At 33.2% G+C, this 23,886-nt stretch overlaps 1 protein-coding gene across 5 annotated transcripts in view; it reads left to right on the top strand.

Moving 5' to 3' along the window:
* FSTL5 (follistatin like 5) overlaps nucleotides 1–23,886 on the top strand; it is a 318,360-nt gene that overhangs the window by 257,853 nt on the left and 36,621 nt on the right. For 3 of the 5 annotated variants that reach the window (XM_057419057.1, XM_057419058.1, XM_057419056.1), the window contains exons 11-13: nucleotides 8,190–8,216; nucleotides 12,261–12,379; nucleotides 19,327–19,476. In XM_057419057.1, coding sequence (XP_057275040.1) covers nucleotides 8,190–8,216; nucleotides 12,261–12,379; nucleotides 19,327–19,476 — 296 coding nt within the window. The remainder of the gene's footprint in view (nucleotides 1–8,189; nucleotides 8,217–12,260; nucleotides 12,380–19,326; nucleotides 19,477–23,886) is intronic. The other 2 variants (XM_057419061.1, XM_057419060.1) reach the window with 1 other exon arrangement.

The following is a 23,886-nucleotide window of genomic DNA, read 5'->3' as shown; positions in this document are numbered from 1 at the left end:
CCTTTGTAAGGTAGAAAGTATTTAATCAGGCTCTGTTTTCCTGCTTCTGTGCAAATACAGGACAAAAATATTTATAGAGGAATATTGTCAAAATAACACTGAAAAAAGAGTCAGGTTCATATCAGTACAATTTAAACCTCAAATAGCTCTGGTATCACAATGTTTTCCTTCTACCTTTGGCAACCATCTGTGATGATTTCTGGGGCGTTTGCTTCTGCATTGATTGTAAAGGATTAGCAAGCTGCTGGAAGTTCTGTTAGCACAAAAATGGGATGTTAATTGTAACTAAGGCTACTTCTTTTCTTAAGGACTGTTATTTCTCTCTCTTTTTTTTTTGTAAAGGGGATCTTTATTCTAGCACTCCAACATCTCTGCAGTAACTGATAAAGGTGGCTTTTCATTTTCTACCTTGCAGCACATACAGATGCATTTTAAGAAACTCTCAAATCTTTTATTAACTGATAGCTTTCCCCTCTATACTACTGGATTTAGCAGCATTTAACTTATGAGCACACAAATTGATAGCTCCACTGCAGATTTATGTTGATGGCTACCTTTGATAGCCACAAACACAGATATTCATCAACTCAGTTTCTAGCAGCCATAAGGCAAACCAAAATCATCAGCTTGCTCTAGTTGAAGCACTGTGTGAAAGCTGAAGAATTTAGATATAGAACAAAGATAATTTAACAGTGTATCTCGACAATATATTTATGGGAAAAACGGAGTGGGCAAGATGTTACTGCCTTTTTTGTTGATACAAAGTACAGTAATAATCATAAATAGAGGAGGAATAAATAGTAGCTTCCACTAGGGCATTTATTTATTTATTTAGGTTACATTCAGGACCAATGGAATTGGTCCAAATTTCAGTTTTTAGTTAAAGTAAGGTTAGCTGAATATAGAATATAATACATAGCTAAGGAGTATAAATAAACCCGTTTGTGAGCTAAAAAAAAAAAAAAAAGACAAGAAGGAAAAATTATACTAGCATTGGAATATTTAATTGAAATAATGTAATTGAGTATAATCTACAGATCTAAAGAAGAAAGTCTGACAGTACAGAAAACAAGAAAATAACAAAAGTTTGTTATTATTATTAATTGTTATTTTGTTTTTTTTTAATTTAATTTAACAAATTTAATTAATTTGTTATTATTAAGAATTTTAAGGGGTGATTTTCAGATACTTAAAATTCTTATCTTCACAACTAGTGAAGTATTTTGAAGTAATTTTTTTTTTAAACCATTTTTTCTTTCTTAGTGACTGACAGATACATTGGTTCTACTTTGGTTTCTTCTTAATTTCAATTTAGCATAATTCTATCAATCTAGGGTCATAGATCATGGAAACTTGTGCTGTTCACTTTAAATCTAAACAGTTTTGTGGGTTTGTTGTTGTTTATTTTATTTGCTGTTTTTTTACGATGATTTCATTTCTTTTAATGTTTTCCAAAGCTGCATTTTTCATGCAGTTTACTTTGCCATCAATTAATATGACTTCTTAAGTATTTATCTAAATTTTCCTGAGACATACATGTGCACCTTGGGGAGACAACTCTCATGACAGAAAGTTATCAAGTAATGCCGTTAAGGAATTTCAAGACCAATTTGACAGTACTTGATAATATTTTAAGGTTTAGTAGCTTTTAGTCATCAATCACAAACTGTTACTTAGTTCACCCAATCTGACATCATCATATATTGTGAAGCAATATGTATGGATTCCTTCACCTAGTCACAAAAAAGAGGATAAAAATTATCTGTCTCATGCACTGTGTCCCAGGGCTAAATTTAAAAAAAAACAATATGCCTGTTCCGTGCCATTAAGTAAATCTATTTCTAAGTATACCTATTTTACAAAATGTCATAGTCCTATCACCTAACCAGAGATAATGTGATCTGAATGCTACTGAGTTGACAGGTTTACGGCCATCATAAGCAACCAGGCATTTCTACTGCCTAGAACTTGGAATGAGACTAAAAGCCTTTTGACTGTGATTTATGGCCTAAATTCTCTCTGAAAGGCTTTATGAAACGTTAATAGAATCTTCCTGTCACATCTTATGGTGTGACAGGACCATGGTGTCACATCTTATGGTACCTATTTACCTAATTTCCTCAGAGATAATTTATGCTGGCATTTTATTTTATGGTCGAGCTAAACAATTTTATACTTGTTCACAGCATCGTAGGCAAAGACTTTATTTCAGACTTCCAAGTATAAGGTAGAAATTCAGCTCATGAACCATATTTTATTCCTATCCATTGTAGACTGGATTGAGTTAGGGACCTCAGCATAATTCATTATGAAGATTTATATAAAATTGAGTAAGCTAACATGGGCATATTTGACCAAATATAAAGCATCAGCAGTGCCTTTAACTGATAAATAATAGTTTAATATTCATAAAGCCAGCCATTGGGTTATTGTGTTAACCTAACCTAAAATGAAATTAAATTGAATGTCACACAAGAACAGAATGGAATTTTGACAGAATTTGTGTTGACATAATTACTTTTAAAATAGTTAAAAAAATCAATAACTTTGAAAAAAAAAAAGTTTGCTTCACAAGTAAAAGTTTACATATATTTATATATTGACCCAACTAACCTGAATTTATTCTAAAATTAGAATAAAATTAAAACCAAATATATGCATAAATGTATTCATTCTGCTTAGTAGTGGAAATTGACATAAAGCAAATCACCTTAACCTCATCTTTACTTTTAGCACTATTCTTTTAAAAATAATCATAAAAAACTTGCATGGCTTAGCAACCAAATAGTAATAATGTTATAGATAAGGGCATGTGTTTATAAATTAGAGATATGAGAAGAAAAAGATACATTCTCTTTATGATGTGTATATGATTAACCAGAACAGTTGACAGTGGTGGTGGACATCAGTGAAGTGCGCAGACATCATTCATTCAAACATATTGAAATTACTATTTTGTGGAATTAAAAGTGCAGCAGGTTATGTTGGGACAATTCTGAATGATAACGTTGAATTCCACACCTTTGCCATATGACCCTATTCCATCTTCCTCATTGCCCTATTTTCTATTAGATCTACCTCTTGCCATTATAGATTAAAGGCTTGGAAAGGGGCAGCAGTTTCCTGTCAGAGGGTGCAAAGTCTAGCACAATGAGCTGATATGAAACTGTTGGTTATCAGCTGCTATAGGCTGATAGAAATTCAGATAAAATATTAAAGAATTTTAAATGCAAAGCTTGTATTTCAACGAGACAAAACCTGGAATTAACAACAGTGGTTCTGTATTCCTGAAAAATCATTATTTGCATTCAGAAGATATCAGTGGATTTTTCATCCCCTATTTATTGGAATAATATATAATGCAGAGAAGATTTCTTTCTGCTTTTTTTCCCTCTTCTTAAAGGCATTTTAAACTTCATTGTTCTCCTAGTGCAGCAAGCTAGGAAAGTTTTTCCTATGTTGAGGGTTTAATTGATACAACTTTGTTTGAGTACCACTGCAACAAAATAACATTTTATGAAAGCACCTTATTTAGTTTTCCTTTATAAAGGAAAAATTCAGGTTATTTAAGCACACATACATGAAATAGGTCCAAAAGAATGACAGTTTTGAATTTAAAAATAAAAATAAAAAAGTAGTTAATAGATCTTAAAAGCTCCTTCAGCATTTTCTTGGATAATAGCCAGTGAAGCATGTCGTAGAAGAGGTAAAACTGTTCCTAGAAGAAAATGAAGTATTGTGCTTCAGGAACAAGTTTCTTTTTCTGAGTCTTGTTGCCCCGATCGTTTTTCTCTGTGTCTTTGGAGTATTGTGTGCTGATTACTGATAATGTGAACATCTAATTACAGTACCAAAAGGAAGCAGAAGAGTACATTTAATTTCCAAACTCAGTGAGTGTCAATCTCAGAAATATATTTTTATATATATACACATGCACATTATTTCCAGCTGTTATGTTTGAAAACTTAAGTTTGGCAAACAGAAAAGTAGGGAAGAATATCACTGTAGCTGACATAGCTGAAAACTTTGACATTTGTTATTGAGACAGAAAAGTGAACTTGATGACATATATTACCAATGTGATAAGAGGAGTAGGATACAGACTCTATTTAGAAAATAGCATTGTAGTACCCTTGAATTCATTTAGTAGCAGAAATACCATGGAATTTTGCAGTTGTTGTTTCCATCCAAAGGGGATAATGCTGCTTTTACAGTCTGCTGCAGAATTTCATGAGGTGCTAAGGACAGAATTTACTGAAAAATGTACCACTGTTTAGCCAACATAGAAAATGAATAACAAAGGTGAAGAGTAGGCTTTCACATGTGATGTTAACTATTGACAATCAAAGACTGGGTCTGAGCACAGAAACATAGAATAGAATAGCTATGTAAGTACCATGAAGAGTGATTTTTATGGAGCTGTAAGTGTCCTTAAAAAAAGAAAACAAACAAAATACAAACAAACAAACAAAAAAAAACAAAAGAAAGAAATCTTCTTTCAGGAAAATGTGGATTCTCCCCTCTTCTGTACTGGGTGGGTGGGGGGAAAGGCATGGCACAGGGTTCTTTTTAGATGTCAGTATAAAAGGACCAAGAATTAATGGTGTAATAAAACAGCTTTTAATAAGACAGAGTAAAAAGAGGAATAGAGACAGCAAATAAATCTTATGTCCCTTCAGATGGTGGCCACCCCACATTCATGTGGCATCAGGTGAACTATGTTAACTTTTAAAATTAATAACTGTGGGGCTTTTAAAGCACTTTTTTTTATCCCCCCCCCCCCCTTTTTTTAGCATAACTCAGAGCCATACATATGATTTTTCATTAATGTGTTCTGTATTTAGCATCTTAAATCATCTAATTTGCTGTGTAGTTCCGCACAGTTGAATAATTATAATTACTTATTTTCCTTCCTATGTCAACCCTAGAAAAAATCTGATCGAAAGTAGAACTTTATGGCTAAATTTACAGGACCTCAAGTGCCATATATTACATAGTCCTTTCCTCACAATGTGAAGAAAAAAATATTTTTACAGAAAATCTTCCAAGTTGCCCTGGGGAAATTAATTTGCTTTATTACAGAAAAAAGACTATACAAGGTGACACAGACAAACAGAACTGTCGTCTGCATATAGAGCCAGTGTCTTGGCACGCAGGGATAGTGTTAGAAGTTTCAGCTTCTGAATTTTGCTGCTGACTCTGGTGAAGGACATGAACAGCAAAAACTAGGCTTCCATAGAGACATCAGCAGCAAAAAAAGGCTAGGGAGAATATGGGGCCTGCTGCTGAGTGGGGCAGAGGAAGCAGAGCTGGAAGAAATCCGATGCTACTCTTCAAGAAGGGCATGGAGATTCCAAGATACAATAGGCCCATCAGCTTCACCTTGATTTCTGGGAAGGAGATGGAGCAAATAACCCTGGAAACCATTCCCCAAAACATGAAAGACAAGAAGATTTTCAGGAGCAGTCAGTGTAGATTAATGACAGGGAAATAATATCTGGTCATACTTCTGCAATCAGCTGACTGGCAAGGGAGGGTGAGATGAGGAGTGGATGTTGTTTATCTTGTCCTTAGAAATGCCTAAGATAATCTAGACAAACGGATGAAGTACAGGGTAGATGCACAGACAGTGGGGTGAATTGAAAATAGGCTGAACTTCCAGGCCCAAAGGTTGTAATCGGTGCCACCAATTCCACCCAGAAGCCGGTCATCTGAGGCATACCCCAGGGTTATTTCTTTGTTCTATCTGTCAAGGTACAAATGACTGATTTAACACTTCAGCAAAGGGCAACAAACACTAGCACCTTAGCATTCCATCTTCAAAGTTGTCAGCTTTTATATAGAATGACTTGGCTGCATAGTGCTCACAAGGCAGGTGCTTTAATTGATGGGAAGGGCAGTACTATATTATCACAATTTCTTCTCCTTTTGGTCATACTATCTCTATATGAGACTTCAGTTGTTTTCATCTTGCAGTGAAAATTTCTGTAGCTCTAAAGTCATAAGGATATAGTTGTCTCTTAAGCATTCTTTTTACACAAATCAACACCTTTTTCTTTTTGTCTTAAATAATTCAAGATCTCTGAAAACTTTCAGTCCATTCTTTCTGTAATTGCAATACTGGTGATCTACTGATTAGGTCTTTATTTAAAAAATAATAGCTGTCAATAAAACATCAAATTAATATTCTGTCTCATGATTGCAACTTACAGTCAAAGGTCTAGTTCAGGAGAAAAATCAAATAGTTTAAAAATAAGCAGCCAAATGTTATTTAGAAGAGGTATGTTAAATACTCTGTTCATGTCTGCCACTGAAATATACAGTAAATCAAATCCATTTTGTGCTGTCAGCACTGGATGTAAATCTAAGAGTCATACTGGTGTTAGCAGTTTAGTCACCAAGAAGTTTCATTAAGAGCAGCCAGATGTCTGGAGAACACACTTACTCAGCCAAAGTAATGGAGACTTCCTTCAAAACTAGTCTCTTCTGAAAGCAATAACCTGAAATCAGAAAAGCAAGTGTAAAGGCTTGAGAAATAAAATATGTTGGTACCATTTTGACCGGAGCAGTAGTTCAGCAGAAATTTGCCTTTCTGATGTAAGGGCTTACTACTCAGTCTGAGTAAGTGGCAAGATGGCTCATTCCATTTATCTTGGCATTTAGCAGTTTATTGGATCCTAATGGTTCAAATATTAAAGAAAAAGATAATATTTGAAAACAATGCACACATAATAGTGCAGAGAATTAAGCCATTTTAAGATAATAAAGCACAGACTGAGCATGTTTGAAAGCTGCGCTGATGTTATGTGTTGGAAAACGGGAATTTTTCTTCTGGCATTCACAGTCACTTCACTGCAACAGTATTACTTTTACGTGCATGGTGATCTCTCATTTGTACACTTCAAAGCACTGAAGGTAAAAACTAAGCATCACCTTAATTTTAACTTGGCATAACCAAATGACACAGTTTAAATACTGTGTCTGAGGTCATATAATGAGGTAGCTCTATGGAGAAAATTTGTGGGGAAAAAAGATAATAAAATCACAGGACAAAAAGTAGTAGAGGAGAAGAGAAAAAAAAAGAACAAAACAAAAGCCCAGTAGCTCTGTTATCCTGAGTTATCTGGATCATGAGCTTGTTGGAAGGTGGGTTGATGCTTTTTCCAAGGACCCTTCTACATATTTTGGGTTCTGTATATTCTTTCAGAACTCAAGAATGAGATAAATGCTGCACATCTTTAGGGAAAAAGCCCGTCTTGGTCATGTCTTCAGCAGTGTCTGGTAAAAGATGCTTGGGAAAAATCATTGTCCAGGATGTTCTGGAGTGATAGTTGTTCTTTTTTCTAATCTTGAGCAGTCAGCAGCTGAGGGACTTTTCTGTACCAACATATTTTTTAATAATGTGTCTTCCATTACTTTTTTCAAACTTTTTCTTAAAGCTTTTGCAACTTTTTTTTTTCCAATGAACATCACAATTCCATTATGTCTATATGTGAGACAGACATGTTCTCCTTTCCTTTAATTTTTTCTCTATTTCTTAAGATCATTACTTTACAAAGACTTTATTTTTCAGTGATGATGTTTTAAAAAATTTATACTGAGCTCTAAATATTTTAAATTTGCAAAATTATATTTGCTATTTTATTCTCTCCAGGCTGAAAGAATAAAATTAGAATAATTAGTTTTCATTGATCTCAAAGGTCCAATTGTAAACAAGATGGCCAAAATGCAAATTATTTTTTCATGGAAGTAACCAACTTAAACACTTAGTGGATACCATGCCATCTTATAGTTCCTATCCTGGTCTTCCAAAGATAATGTCAACCATTATACAGCATGACAACTTTGATAGCATGGCTGTGTTATCTTTGATACATTTTAGTTTTGCATGCTTCTGTCATAACTATGTCCTGAAATAAATCTCTTCAAAGTCCAGTGCTTAAAGGATATTATGAAAATTACATCACTGTAATTAGTATGCATAATTAATGTGTATGCAAACACCATTTTTTAATGGATTATGAACACAGTATTGATAAATGCTAATGGAGTTAACTTGGGCAGGGGGGCTGTAGCAGGTGGTAGTGACGTTTATTCCAGTAATGCATCATAATTATTTTAGAATTGAGATATCATTCATGGTTTTTTTTCTTGTTCATTTGTGTTTTCTGTTCTCTTACATGCTGCAGTTGCAAACATATTGTGGCGAGAGCAAGGTACTAATACATATGGCTTTTTTGTAATTTCTGAATTATGATGAAATGCTCCTCTATTGTTCCTTTTCTGTGCTCTGTGCTGGAGGGGTTTTTTTGTTCATACTCTGCCATTACAGTAATTATGTTCCCCCTTGCAACATTCCAGGTATTTAAAAAGATTTAAAGAAAAAAAATGCAGTGGAAATTGATCCTTTAAATGCTCATGTCTTTGTGAACATTTTCCTTCTGGGGAGAGAAAAGGAAATAAACTGTTAAAAAAACCAAACAAATACTCAAAGAAGTACCACAAGAAGCTCAGATTTAAAATGTCGATCTTTAATTTTTCTTTTTTTTCTGACATGATAAAACTTCCAGCCGATCAGCCTGTATGCGGTTGGGATTTATCTTGTTTGAATCATTCTTATTTGACAAAATTATAACTTTAAACATCATAATTAAAATTGAGGCACCTGTTGTTGCTTAATGAGAAAAGGTATTTTCTTCTTATACTCAGGATGGGTTTATATAAATGTTATATAAAAGGGTTTAAATAAGTGTTGGGAGGAGGAATGGAGGTTTGTGGTTTGTGACCAACTGAAAGATAAATATAAATAAAATCAGTATCAGGTGTTAAAATCATAGAAAACATGGAAAGTATATTTAACTGACAAAGACAGGCATTACTTTCAAATATATGAGATAATTTCATAAAGCATATTGCAGAGAAATAATTGAAGTGTTGTCACAAGGTCTCATTTTGTTGCTCTCAGTAGCCTATTCTTAATTTCAAATTGCAATTTACAAAATAATATAATGTATTTCAGGAATAGGAAGGTTTTTCTATTATTTCCATTGGAAGATTGATAATACTGTAAGTGAATCAGGCTTCGCTATGAATTCATGCTGCAAGTGGTATTTCTGCATATTTCTTAAACGTATATTTTCAATTAAAGATTCAGAAATTTCACTTGTCTAATTACATAGCAACCTTTGGCATTTTCTAGTGTGTTTACAAATATGAATTAGTTTTATTTTTCATATTCTTATTTTACTGGTTGCTCAGCTGGTATAAGCAATCAGTTTCTTGATTATGGTGGAGCTCACCTGTAATCCTCCTGCTCTATTGACCTTTCAGAGTAAAAATGGCATGTTCAGAGTTTCATACAATTCAACTGTTAACAATTAAACTGATGCACAAGAAGATTCTAACACTAAAGTTTCAAATATATGGTATTCTCACCGATTATTGGGAAGGTATCACTTGTGTTTTATCTTATGTTTTATCTTGGATAAAACTGAAAACAGGATTGTCACTACCTTGATTTTTCAGGGGATTGTCTTTTCAAGTCAGGTCCTGTGTTGCTTGAGTAGCTAGAAAGCACTTAAATTCTGATAACGACCAATTAAAGATAGTAGCTTACCAGAGTGCTTATGGTAAAGGCATTCAAATTTCTCTGTGACTATTGTGAAACTTAACAGAAAGCAATTTATAATAGAGATTGTGAATGTGAAGTGACAGTATCATCTTCTAGAGCAGATTTTCTTGATCTCTCTTGCATTTCTCATCACAACATAAGGCCATTCCTTGTGTTTCCAACAAGTACCGTTACTGGTTGCAGTGTTGAAACTCATTTGCAAGCGAGCAATGCCCTGAAGATGCCAGTAAGCATCACCAGTCACTTCTCTGGATCATGCATACTCTGTCATCTTCTGTTGTTTTAGTATTAACAGATAGGAAGGGAGGGATGGGTGATTAGTAGGACAGTTCAGCTTGTGAAATCCTAGACTGACTTTAGATCCTGCAGTGCGTATTTCTGTATGAGATACACAAAAGACTACTTGCTTGTGTAAGTATAAAAAGAGTAAATGTCAGAAAATCTGGAAGGATTTTGAAGGTATGTTAATTTTTTATTACAATAAGAATACAATACACACACATAAATATATCCATATATTAATCTATATTCAAAAGAAAGCCAAAACCACCACCTTTTTTTTTTTTTTTTCAAATCAGCCATTTTTAAATATAGATTCAGTGTAAATGAGGCTAATATATCTGTGTTTATTTTTGTTGCTTCTGGCATTGTATCATAAATGAGCTGTGTTGGTTTTGGTTTCATGCAAAGAAGGTTGCAAAATTAGGTCAAAAGTCTTTGTAGGAGTAGCTCCTGTAGTTGTGAAGAAATGTCTTGCCTAGGTGATCAGATATTTGTATAAATTAGATATTTGTAGAGATATTTGTAGATATATGCTCAAAGGAAGAGTTTTGAGGTAAAAAGAACTTGGAAGGGGGGATTATTTCATTGGATCCGCAGGTAAAGGTTCCTTATATTAACTGATTTCTTTAACTAGTATTGAAATGGAAGGACATTTTTTACTGTGCCTCCCTCACTGATTTTGAAGAACGATTTGTTGGACATTGTTATACAGACATTGGAAATAAAACCTTAAAAGTTTAGGCTGGGTTACTACATAGGAATACCTGTGCATGGGAAAGCCTGCCTTGGATTATTGATAACTGAGGAGAAAGTTCTAGGAATCTGTTTATCAAATGTCTTTATCACCTGGGGGTCACTTGCTCAGCTACAGATCTCTACAACCCAATGTATATTACTACGTTTTAAAGCTCTGTATTACCTCTGTGATTCCTACTGGGGACTGGGAACTTTTATGTATGTGCGTACATATACACCTATATATAAACACACACTTCCCCCTCCCCCACTTAATATTCTCATTATTTTATTGGATATTATGAATTGTTCTCTATTAATGTAGAGAGCTTTCCTTCAGAATTTAGGATAAGTACAATTTCAGACTCAAATTTATTTTTCCTGGGTTTTATTCCCTTGTCCCTATGCCAAATGCTTTTAATGTCAAGCGACACCTTGGACCTGTATCCACAATATCTGTTTGTTTTTATCATTGTAGCCAACAATTTAGTGGTCAGAGTTTGTTATAGTGGTAATTTTATGAGTATTATGATTTTCTTCATAGAATTTTACAAATATGAACCGATCATCATAGCATCTACATAGGAAACCAGCAACTGAGGCCTATAAGGATGCTGCGGAGGGACTCTTCATTAGGGACTGTAGTGGTAGGACATGGGGTAACGGGTTTGAACTTAAACAGTGGAAGTTTAGAATAGCTATAAGGAAGTTCTTTACTGTGAGGGTTGTGGGGCACTGAAATGGGTTGCCCAAAGAAGTTGTGAATGCTCCATCCCTGGCGGTGTTCAAGGCCAGGTTGGACAGAGCCTTGGGTGACACGGTTTAGTGTGAGGTGTCCCCACCAATGGCAGGGGCTTGGAACTAAATAATCTTAAGATCCTTTCCAACCCTAAGTATTCTATAATTCTATGATAAATTAAGGAGAATGTCCTTTTTTGTGGTCAAGAGCATGACCTCAGGTATTGTGAGACTTCATGCTACACAAAGAGTTTACATCATGCTCTCAGTCAGCAACATTGCTGTAGAAGTACTGCATAGTTCTATAAACATTTGTGGCCCTTCAAACTTTGAATGACTATCTCCCTACCAATGGCATTCCGATAATATACATTAGAGAATATTTTCTGACTGAAAGAAATTTCAAGTAAGGGTTTATAATAAATACTCAGAACTTCTCTTTCAATGTTATACATAAATTACTTTAACACTAACCCATAAGTTACTTTAACACTAACCCTAACCCTAACCCTAACCCACCCCTCAGACAAAAATAAAAATGCTGGAGAATTTATATTAATTTGATTTCAGCGTAGATGATTTCACAAGATCATTTTTGTTACTGCAGCTGTCAAACTATATATTTCTAGATCTGTATGCATAAAAATAGTGTCTTGCAAATGGAGAAGACTATGTAAAATTCTGAATAATGTAACAGCTTTTTTTTTTTTAGTTTTACAACAAAAGATCCTATAGGATGATCTGTATTAGCGCTGTATGCATGAACAAATTGGTTTCATACCAAAAATGTGATGAGGTTTTTAATTCAAGGCAAGGTTTTTCTTTTTTTGTCATTTTTTAATTTCATACATTTCAATGTGTTTTTGTTCCTAAGGTCTGGGAATTGGGAACATGTTTTATGTTTTTTATGAAGATGGCATCAAAGTAATACAACCAGTGGAATGTGAATTTCAGAGACATATAAAGCCTAGTGAAAAACTCCTCGGTTTTCAGGCAAGTCATTTTTTTTAAATCTATTTGTAGTGTTTTCTCAATTATAGTTTTCTTTAGATAAAAATTTATTATTGTTAGTTTGGTTCTTTCTGCTTGATATATTCAAACATATCTTCTCAATTAATAAGTAGTTTATGGTTATGAACTCAAAATTTCCTTTTCCTTGATCAAATCCAAACTTTCAATCTCTCTTTTAGATTGTATATTCCCTGTGTACTTTTCAAACCCTTTATTTTCTTTGGCTGTCTTTTCCCAGTCCTTTAACAACTCTATTCCTTGTTTCTGGTTTGGTGGTTGTTTTTTCTTCCTCCCTTCCTCCCCAGTTAAGTGCATCTCTGTGAATCAGGGATTGACTGTCTATTAAATGTAGGATCTAAAGTTATTATTTTTAATGGTTTCTTTTTCTCCACTGGATGTTTGTCTATATTAAACTGCCAGCTATCATGTGGCAAATCCCTATCCTGGTAAATACTCTTAACAGCTCCACTGAAGTTAGTACAGATGATTGATGCTTTGACTCAAACTTACAATTCCTATAAGTAGTTTTAGTAACTTTATTGTTAACAGATTTATAGCTGATTTCACCAAATTCTGTGCATTTATGGAGTAGTTTCCATGTGTAGTATACATCAAAACAGTAGTGTATCCTCCACTTCCATTTATTCTTTTGATGCTTTTCCTTTACTGCTAATCAAATTGCTAGCTGACATGATGCATGTTCTCACAGGAACACTTGGTTCGCATCACTACATTAAGACTTGTTTTATATGATCTATCACCTATCAAAAATAATAATTTTTTCTCATCATTTGGATTTGAATGAGTGACCTTGAAATACATAACAACCCATGAGCTGTACACTTTGGGTTTTTTCTCTAATGCCTAAAGCACAGTGAAATAATAGCAGAACTGTCTCAATGGAATTTGCCTCTTCAGTTATCATTATTGATGTCAAAGGCTGCTGTACTCAGCAGCAAGATTTATTTTAGTGTGAATAATTATGCTTTGAACAGCTAATCATACCTTGATTTGCACTGCTTATGTGAAATTAGGTTGACATGGCCAAAAATAAGCCAAAAGTTTTTTTTATAGCTGTTTAATTCAAAGCTGATAATTTAAGAAGTCTGTAAAAGTTTATTGGTCTAAAGTGCAGCCTAGATTTTAAGGGTATTTTTATTGAAATGTGGTAATAATCAGGATGGATAAGTCAAACTTACTTCTTTTTGTATAATAATTATATCCTAGGGAAAAAAAAAAAAAGATGAGGCACGTAGGCTGTTTGATAACTTTCATTTTAAAGTAGATATAGACTTGTCCTTCTTTGAATATCTTTGGTTTATGGGTAGGTGTAGTAAATAAATAGCCAGAAATTAAACTTTGTACCTACATTCATGTCATTTTTCCCGTCGAATTCAACAATATTTCTTGTTATTTCCCTGAACACTAAAAGCATGTTCCCTCACATAGTAGTTAATAAATCTTTACTCCTGCAAGAGAAATAAGAAATAATTGGAAAATATATCTTTATGTATTTCTACTCATAGTGACGATATTGTTTACTCTGCATTAAAAAAAAAAAATTCAGTATAAAATTTTGCAAAAAAACCTTTATGATTACTTTCCTCTTAGAAGAAGGATTAAACACAGGTTTAAAAGAAATTCTCTGCATATACTGCTAATACTGTGACAGCAGTAGTATATTCTCAAAAAACTCATTGTGAAGCTTTAAACGTCTTTTTAAAGAATATAATATATCTTCAAGCGTCTTTGTGAGATCTGTTTTCTCTAAATAAGAATAATAACAAAAAAAACAGTTTTCCAGGATCAGACTTTTCAAGTTTACCATGTGATCATTTAGTGGTAAGAGTTCGTGTCATAAATTGCTCGTTAGTAATTCTCTTTGATCTTGCCATATGACTTTGCTAATCAGAGATGTTGGTATGCTGCATGTTTTGAGGTGGCTTTACTTAGCCTTTCACATTTATGGCAGCTATTGCTAATAAAATCTCCATCATTTATCTCTTGGCATATACCTAAAGGAAATACATGCTTGCTTAAACCACTCCCATTTCTCATTTCTTTACACTTTTCTGAATTAGCTATTCAGGTGATAAGTTAAACCCCAGCAAACCTGTTTCATTCCAAACATTTGCTGAAGTCTAGGAATAGTTTTAAATTCCACAGTGCAGTTCAGGTACTAGAAGTGCTACAGAAGATCTCTGAATATTGCATGTGATACTGCAGTGTTCCACACCAGGTTTCCTGTTTGCCTGTCAACAAAATTAATTACCTTTAGCTGAGCTCCTGTAAAAGAATGAACTCTGACGTCTCTACATGCCATTGCATTGTATTGTGAGCAAATGTTGCAGAAGTTACATGTACATATTTAAGTATGCTAATTTTGCTAAATGTAAATACAGTTTCTCAATAACTATATACTTGAGGACTCTTATCTAAATATTTAATTGCCTCTTATGCAGCCGAGTGTCAATGCAGCAAAGCACTTTCATTGTGTTTAAAGCGAATCAAAAGGTTTGGTGCTTTACTGGATCATCATGGTTCACAGAAAATTATAGAGCTTCCTCCTCTCCTTCCCAGAATCTCCTGAATTATTTGAATCATCTAAATTAATATTAAATGAAACTAGAATTTATTAGGCTGATAGTGAAAGTTCTATTCACATGGACACAAAAATAAACTTATTTCTGTTTTATGATAGTTTATTGTTTAGTTATACCAGCTTTGACAGCTCTTTATTTGTTTATGTCAAATGGATTCTTAACCATGGTCCAAATAGGGTCTTTCAGCTGTTAAATATCTCATCATACTGAAGTGTTTGGGACATTTTCCTCACCAACATGCAACCTCTATTTATCTTCTGCAAATTAATATTATCCAAAGCCTTTAAATTCTAATTCTCGTGCAAAAGTGTTTTTATTTTCCCTTCCCAATATATCCGAATTAGAATAATTATTTCAGGAGGCTGGGAGTGGAGAAAGAAGCAGTTGAAATATATGCCTTTGTTGACACCAATGGAAAAATCACTTTGGTTTGAACGTTATCCCTATTTTCCTCTTCATTACAAGAATAGCACATAATGGATATATTTTAGGCTATCTCATGATTGAAGTTGAATATGTGTTGGAGGTTGGAGAAAAATAGTTCAGTTCAAAACTGTTGCTCTGCCATGTGGTTACATTACAGCTTCCACAGGAAGTGAGCTCTTGTGCTTTGGTTAACACTCTTAAGGGCGCAGTAAGTGTAGTAAATGCAAAATTAACCTTTGTTTGTTGGTAAAGAAGAATATGTGGAAAAGTTCCACAGTCTATTTTTTTTTACTTGAAAATGTAGTAAATGTCAAGTAAATAACAAGTTAATATAGAGTTCATTTCTAAATACATGCACTGTTATAACCTGTTGATGCCAACTTACTCTTAGATAGGCATAGCATAGATAGACATTTCATTATACTACTTAAAGAGTTTGCCTCAAATCTTAACACTGAGAACACTTGCATGAAGTGTAAGTTTATAAACATGGAATTTGCACTTACAAATCTGCAAGTACATATTTTCTCTTGAGAATTTCTTGCCCCAGACAAACTTGAAGAGCTTTCTCTAAGGATTTATTTTCCTCCATCTGCTGACTTGTAACAGGACAAGTCAGTTTTTGATTAAAAATTGTAGGGGAAAACAACTATTAAAGAAATTTATGTTTTATCAGATGTTAGCTTTTTTTTCAGAGAGAATAAATTAGAAAAATCTAAATTGCTGATTGCTTACATTTTAATTAGAAGAAAAATGGTGGGTTTATGCTTACATTTTAAGGAGAAATTATTTTATCCAATTACCCAGCCACTGGGGAAATTAATATGGAGCCTCACAATTAATGCCTGTAATGTCAAATAATGTAGAAGAAATCCAAATTGTGTAATCAGATTAATGTGAAGTTTTCAAATGCATAATTTCAGTTCCATTGATTGAAGCTATTCCTGAGGCATCTAGATAAATGTGGGTTTGAATAACTAGAGAAACAACTGCATAAACCAATTCATGCTAGGAAAATACTATTTTGAACATGAGAACTTTAAGGCATAATTTTCACTGTTACTTTGGAGAAACACTTTCTTGCCCTTATTTTAATTTTTTAGGTTTGGGCACAAAGTGAGGGTTGGCATTGGATTATAGAAATTTATGACAGCATAAACAGTATTATAGAACTTGTAAACTGCATTTGTATATGTAGTGGTTTTGGTTTTACTTAATATTTTTTATTTTAGCTCTGAAAGTGTTGTGTTTTCTACTCACTGCATTTAAAGTGGAACAAGAGGAGCAAATTTTATGAATTATGTAGACAATAAGAACAATACACTGTAGTTTCTAATTAAAATACATGTGTGCATGCGTGCATCTATATATATATATAAGCTGCACATGTTTATACTGCTTTTCCTTGAAATAATATTTAGAAATACACTTTAGGCAGTCTTTTTAGACTCAGATTCAGGAAAATGTTTCAGGAAGTTGCTGAACTCTTGATATACTTAGAAGTGCTTATTTTATGATATTTTCCTATTTTGCTATACTTCCCACAATGGGAGGTATGATTTGTGTAATAATTTACACTAATCTATATGATGCCATGTGAAAGAAACCTAGATTCCTTCATCGGGAGTTGGTTATTTTTGAATAATATATTGCTTATGTCCTTTTGGGATTCATAACACCAAAAACTGGTATAAACAAAGTGAGCCCTTGAGACATGACTGAAAGGAATGACACAGTATATTATAAAAATTTTCTGATGCATTATTTGAAGAAGGGCTTTGCTGCGGAAGAAAGAGGACTTCGTAGAACAGTCTGAAAGTACTTATCAGTTTAGATAAAACATGGAACTAAGATAAGGCATATTTAGAATAAATGTAAAAAATAATTTGAGATCAGTGAAGCAACCTTCCAATTGAAGTAATAATCGCACAGAAGTCAAATGATCATGGATCTGATGATTACACATCTTACTAGAGACATACTTGTTTATTAATACTTGCTGGCACTTCATGTGATGAAAAGCTTTTAGCTACATTTAAGAATGAAAGTCCCATTTATCACATGACCATCATTCTTTAAAAAACAGATTTTCAACTGCTTTTCCCTTCAAAGTGCATGGCTTTTTAGGAGTGTAAAACATATCTTACTGGTTTTATTTATTTCTGAGTTCTGCTGAAGTTTCTGATTGTGAAATATCCCATGAAACCTGAGTTTAGTAACATTTCCTTATCAATGTAATTTTTGAAAGACCTTCACTTAGTTGAGGATTAAACACCACATCAGAGCACGCAGTGGATTTCAATCTCCTGTAAAGAAAACCCCTCTGTGAGAGAGGGAAAAACATTGAAAAATTAAAATTTATTTATTTATTATTTTGACATATAAATATTGAATGTAGTTTTTCAAACATGGAGGCACAGCAGGCAAAGAACGTTGATGATACAGAAAAGTTAGTGTTGAAATGCATCATTTTCTTGAAAAGCATTGCTTAGTGCTGTCACATTATTTTCTCCTTTTTTTTGAAAGGAGTTTAATGCTTAAAAGCGAAATTCTTGTTTAAGATCTCATTAACTCTTGCTGTTCATTCTACATTGAATTCATCATCTGCTGACATATCATAATTATTTTCACAGCTACCAGTTATGATGTACCAGAGTATTCTAAATTAGGAATAAGCAGCAGATAACTGCTAAAAAGAGATAATACTTACAATCTGGTGAAATTGCTCCCTGTGGTGAAAGGAAGAAACATTAAGAGAGGAAAAAAAAAAATAGGTCAGTAATATAAAAAAGCTTGACACATGCTGTATCTCTCCAAGCAGACTATTTTTCAGGTCTTTGTTTTTACATAAATTTGATGTTCATTATAGAAAAAAAATCATACTATTTCATAAAGGGAATTTCCAAATATGGTAGTTTATTTGACCAAGTAACTCTTAATTTTGATAAAAGCAAGCTTTCACTAGGAGTAAATATTTACAAATAGACAGATATAAATATAAATATACTTAGGATGACTGGGAATATATTTATATAAAAATATGAGTAGTGAGTATGTAAAGTACAGATAGCTATTTTGAGTGAGAGTGCAATAGTTATATTTTCAAGTATAAATTCACTGAAGTCAAAGGGAATTTTGCTTTTTTTTTTTCTTAAAATTAATTCTTCTGCAGGAATGGAAAAACAGAGGGTGAAGGAATGATGCTAAGAAACCAATTAATTTACATTGTTTAACACTCATGATAAAGGCCTTGAGAATATTTTATGGCAGAAGTAGCCAAACTTCTTGATGTTTGAAATGATATTTCAGATTCTTTTAATTGCTGCTACTTTGTCTCTATGCATGTGACAACTTGCAGCACCCCTCCTCCTATTCCTCTCTATGTATACATTACTATTTTCCCAATTTGGTATTTACCTGCCTTATTGCTGTGTGCTTAGACGCAAATGTAAGCCATGTCTATAACTGCTTTTCTTTGCAAGATACTGTGATGCTGCAGATGGGGGAGCTGCTAGCTACTGCACAGTAACGTGACTTTTTGTCCCTAGTCTGTTTTTCTGGTTTTAAGGTCTCCTGGCGCTTGCTCACTTTATTTCCACATGTATTACTGTTCCAAATCGGTTTCTTTCTCTGAACAACGGTGCTAACTGCCTGAATGTCTAGAAAACATCCAGAAATGCTAGTGTATGTTTGTGCTTGTGAGTTGTGTCGTGCTTATGACAGCCAGTTTGGTTAACACTGGTCTATGTCCTAATGTCGCCTATTCTTTTTCCTTCCTTAAATTGTCTTTATAGTTTTTTTTTTACAGTTAAAAAAGAAGAAAGAGCATGTAATTTGCCTTTCTATTGTATTGTTGACTGTTTCAATTCTTACACTTTCCCTGTTTCTGCTGAATTATAGGATGAAGTTTGTCCCAAAGCAGATAGAGATCCTGTTCAGCGATGTGTATGGGCAACAGCTGTTAATGTAAAAGACAAGTTCATTTATGTAACTCAGCCTACACTTGACAGAGTTCTTATTGTTGATGTACAGTCTCAGAAAGTTGTACAGGTATTTATTTCTCATTTTTAAGTTAATACCTAATTTGGACACATGAATTTATGCTTTTCTTTCACATTTTTTTTTTTTAATAAATGAATTTATCTTGAGAGTAAACACAGTATCTCAGAAAAAAAGCTGATCTACTTTGGATATTTAGCTTAGTGAGTTCTTGTCAATATGGAACAGTGAAGGAGAGAATCAGCATGATATTACATCTTATAAATATTAAGTAGTTGAGGAAACTAATTATTTGGGAAGTTTCAGGTTCAAGGTACTTTTCAGTTGAAAATAAAGATTCATGAAAATAGAGTCTTATCACAGGAATGTGTCTATTAGTTTTGACAGAAAAGGTCAGGGGGATAGATTTGGCTACAGAAGATAGAGGACTGTAAGGACTGTGAGCTTTTAGACAGAGAAATTACTAGAATTGTGGAAAGAACCAACACAACCCTTAGCCAACATTGGAGACTATGAAGTTGATTTTTAAGGTCCCTTCCAAACCAAACTATTCTATGATTCTGTGATTCCCTATTCCTTTTTACTTTTTAGGTAGTATGATAGTTTCTCAGTGTCTAAGATGCTGTAGATACTCTGCTTAGTCAAAATAATTCATTGGGTAAAAGAGAGAAATTGATGCTATGGTACAGGGATTAATGCACTCATATAGTTTGTGAAAGACCAAGGCATAAAACAATGTTAAATTTAATATTAGTTTTTCGGAGCAATGCAGTTCCCTCAGGAGAGCCCAAGAGAGTCACAATATACTTCAAATGATCAGTAGTCTTACTGAGATGGAGTAAAAATTCAAGGTTTCATTGTCACTACTCAAATCACATACTATATCCATTGCCTTGTCTAACTGTTGTCTCACTTTCTCTTTCTTTTTTTTTGCTTTATGTATGTGGTGATATCAGTGAGATCCTAGGTTAAGTGGGGGATTTACATGAGAACAAATTTTAGTATGTGCAATTGTTAAAGGGATGTGAAAATGCATTTGGAAAATAATAGCATAAAGTTATTAATTCTATAAATATATTTTCTGAATATGAAGAGCATTTAAAGTCTTAAAATATGTTAACAAGCCATATGGAAGAGGCAAAACCGTAATATTTTTTGCTATTTGGTTTCTGCCTAATATTCCCACCATATTACACTATTTTTCTTTCTTTTTGTTTTTAATCAGACATATATAATAGAATATATTTCATTATATAATACTTAGTCTTTCAGATGATGTCAGTTGACCAGAAATACTAGGTTTATTTTGCTTTCAGTGGCAAAAAAAGTCAATCAATTATAGTTGGGAACTGTCAACAAGACAGCTGACTGTCTTGTCAGCAGACAAGGGGCTTGGTTTTCAATTGAGTTTGTGTGTTTGTGGGTGGTTTTTTAAGTACATTGTGTATCATATAAAATCTTGTCATTTACTTCAAGGCAGGGTTCTTTTTTCTAAAATAAAATTATTTCCTGTGCAAAGAGGTCTGAAGCTAGTTAATAACTTATTAAGTCTTGCTCTGATTCTGAGAAGAATGGACACTTGTATGTGAAACTGATAAAGATGTTTTGACACACAGTGGGTGTTCTGATTTAAATTTTAATCATACAGAATTACATCTACAGGGTTACATATAGTATCACCACATTCATAGGAAACAGACCTTTTTAACTAAATAAAACTCTTTTAAAAGTTTTTTTTTTATTAGAAATCTAATCTAAATTGTTGATAAAATATTTAAATAGAGCTTTTCTTTATGCCATTTGACTTTTTCTCTAATAAATGAATGAAAATCTTTAATGTCTAGACTATGTATTGTGTATTAGGCTCTGGGGAGAACTTACTAAAGCCTTTCAATATTTGAAGGGATCTTGTAAGAAAGGTGCAGACAGATTCTTTAATAGGACCTGTAGTGGTCCTATTAAAACCCTTACCATGGGGTAATGGTTTTAAACTAGAAGAAGATAGATGCAGACTAGATGTAAGGAAGAAACTTTTTTATGTTGAGGGTTGTGAAACACTAGAACAGATTGCCCAGAGAGATAGTAGATGCCCCATCCCTGAAAATACTCAAGGTCTTTTTTGACAATGCTCTGAGCACCTGATCTAGTTGAAGATGTCCCTTCTCATTGCAGAGAAGGGACCTTTAAAGGTCCCTTCCAACCCAAACCATTCTTTCACACTAGTATGCATTATTTATATTAATGTAAATTAAAAAAAAAAAATAGCTCAATTGCAATTTTAAAATTATATTAACTTCACCAAAAAAAAAAAAATTTTTAGTCTTTAAACATCTACATTTTCTGCCTTCTATATTCTGTCATCTGGCTCAGTAGAGAGCTTCCTCAAAACTTGACCTATCCAAATGTCGATAGGGACTGATAAAATGTTTTATGTAAAAAAGTAAAAATGGAAGTTTGGGTTTTTTTTGTTCTTTTGCCTCCTAGTTGTTAAATTGGCCTTTGCATATCAAAGTAGACATGAATTGAGGAGGTAATGAATTTCATTTTCTGAAAACAAAACTTTTTTTTTACAGTCAATTCAATGTATTTCTGAAGGAAGGAAGACTAAAAAAACTTTCTGCAATCTATAGAATTGAAGGACTGGAATCTCTGACAATGGTTCCCCTGGTCTCTGGCTGACATTCATGTGTCATCTTGACTTCCTCCATACAATGGATGAAATACCAATCTAATTGCATTTATTAGTATTTAGACTTCAGTGCCTTTGGAGCTGACTGACAAATATTAGAAAAATTTAATGTTCTTTAAAATTTAGTAGTAGTTTGATTTATAGACTCTTCTAATTTGCCTTCAGATTCATTACTTATTATTTTACAGAGTGCTTTACCATTAGCTGAATATTTAGAGATACTCATTATGATGATATGTTGATTTAAAATAAAATTCAATATATTAGTCACTAATAAAAGTACATCCCGTCTCCCTGAATTATGCAAAGAGATTATCCAGGTTTTGGATGGAGTTAAATAGGTTGCTGTTCTATCATATGAATATTCAAGTTTTCTAATGAGCTGAGAAGCAGCCATACAGAATGACTAGGTGTTACATGGAGATTTGTGCACTAAATCTGTGTTCCTGATACTCCACAAGTGTTCATGCTAATACAGAAAAAAACCCTGAACTTTCACTTTCAAAGAAATTTTATTTTGAGGGATAGAAAAGCACTGGTTTTCATTAATTTAATAATATTCAAATCATGAACTTAGGGAACTGTAGAATGAAATTTATCCCATCTGTGGAAACCTTTTGCAGGAATGAAAGTCTCAGTTTTGACAGTTCTAGGATGTTTAGATATTAATGATAAATTATCTTTCCATTTCACAATATAGACATTTGGTAAGACAATATGACTAAGGGTAAGGTAAGACAACATGACAACAGGTGATTAGGATAAGTAAATTAAACCAAGTGTTACTGTCACTTTTGGGCACCTGAAGAGAATTTCTGCAATTTGTTACTGACCTGAATATTATTTACTGTGAGACTTGCTCAGTGTCTGGCTTAACCATACTAAACTTACAAGCCATACTTGAACCTTAATTAAACAAAAAAACAAACAAACAAAACCCAAAGACAAGTAAAAGTAGTTGCAAACGAAACAAATCAGGATAATATAAAACCTTTACAATCGTTTATGCATAGTATAAAACCGTAAAAAACTATACTTGCTTCTGATTCACAGATGGCTTTTTGAATTGAAGTCTAATTTGTATTTTAAAGACAAGTCAAGAGATACTTCGTTCAGCATTTTTTACAACAAGCATGGCCCTTTCTTCCTTGTATTTTAACAACAAGCATTTATTTTTGACTTTGGTTTGTTTTTGCAAGCAGCAAGGATTTTTCTAATCATTAAATGTTGCTCTGCTCATTTCATATGCACATATATAAACATTCATACAAACAGGAAGCAAGGAAGGGAGTTTAATTTCTCAGATCAGTCTATTTTCATTACTTACAGTACTGCTTAGCACAGAAGAAGAATCAAAATGCAATTGATTTTTGGAAAATAGATGCTAAGCTGTTCAGAAATGAGAGCATTTTGCTTACTAGACTGCCTTTTCTTTGTCATGTTACTACAGAATATATCATTTACATTTTAACTCTTTCTAGTCTATTATCTTAAAGAAGAAACCACCTACCTGCTCTGTAAAACCAAGTTCTTAAAAATCCATACTCTAGCAGGAACAAATGTGAAGAAAACTCCATATTTTGGAAGTGAGCATCAGTCTTATAAAAATTCTGTCAAGGTGCAAAAAATCCTAAGACAACTAAAAAACATATTTGAAAGGACTTTAGGTTGTGTAACTGTGTAAAAATAATGTTGATTTGGTTTTGTTTACTGTCCTGTTTTCTCTGGTGTACTAGTGTGTATATTTATTTTTTTCTGCTGTGAAAGTTAAC

Source organism: Pezoporus wallicus, unplaced genomic scaffold, assembly GCF_028554395.1.
Source record: "Pezoporus wallicus isolate ANWC-B61680 ecotype Strahan unplaced genomic scaffold, APGP_CSIRO_Pwel_v1 contig_2384, whole genome shotgun sequence".
In the NCBI taxonomy this organism is placed as follows: Eukaryota; Metazoa; Chordata; class Aves; order Psittaciformes; family Psittacidae; genus Pezoporus; species Pezoporus wallicus.
This window is presented reverse-complemented; position numbering and strand designations above follow the sequence as displayed.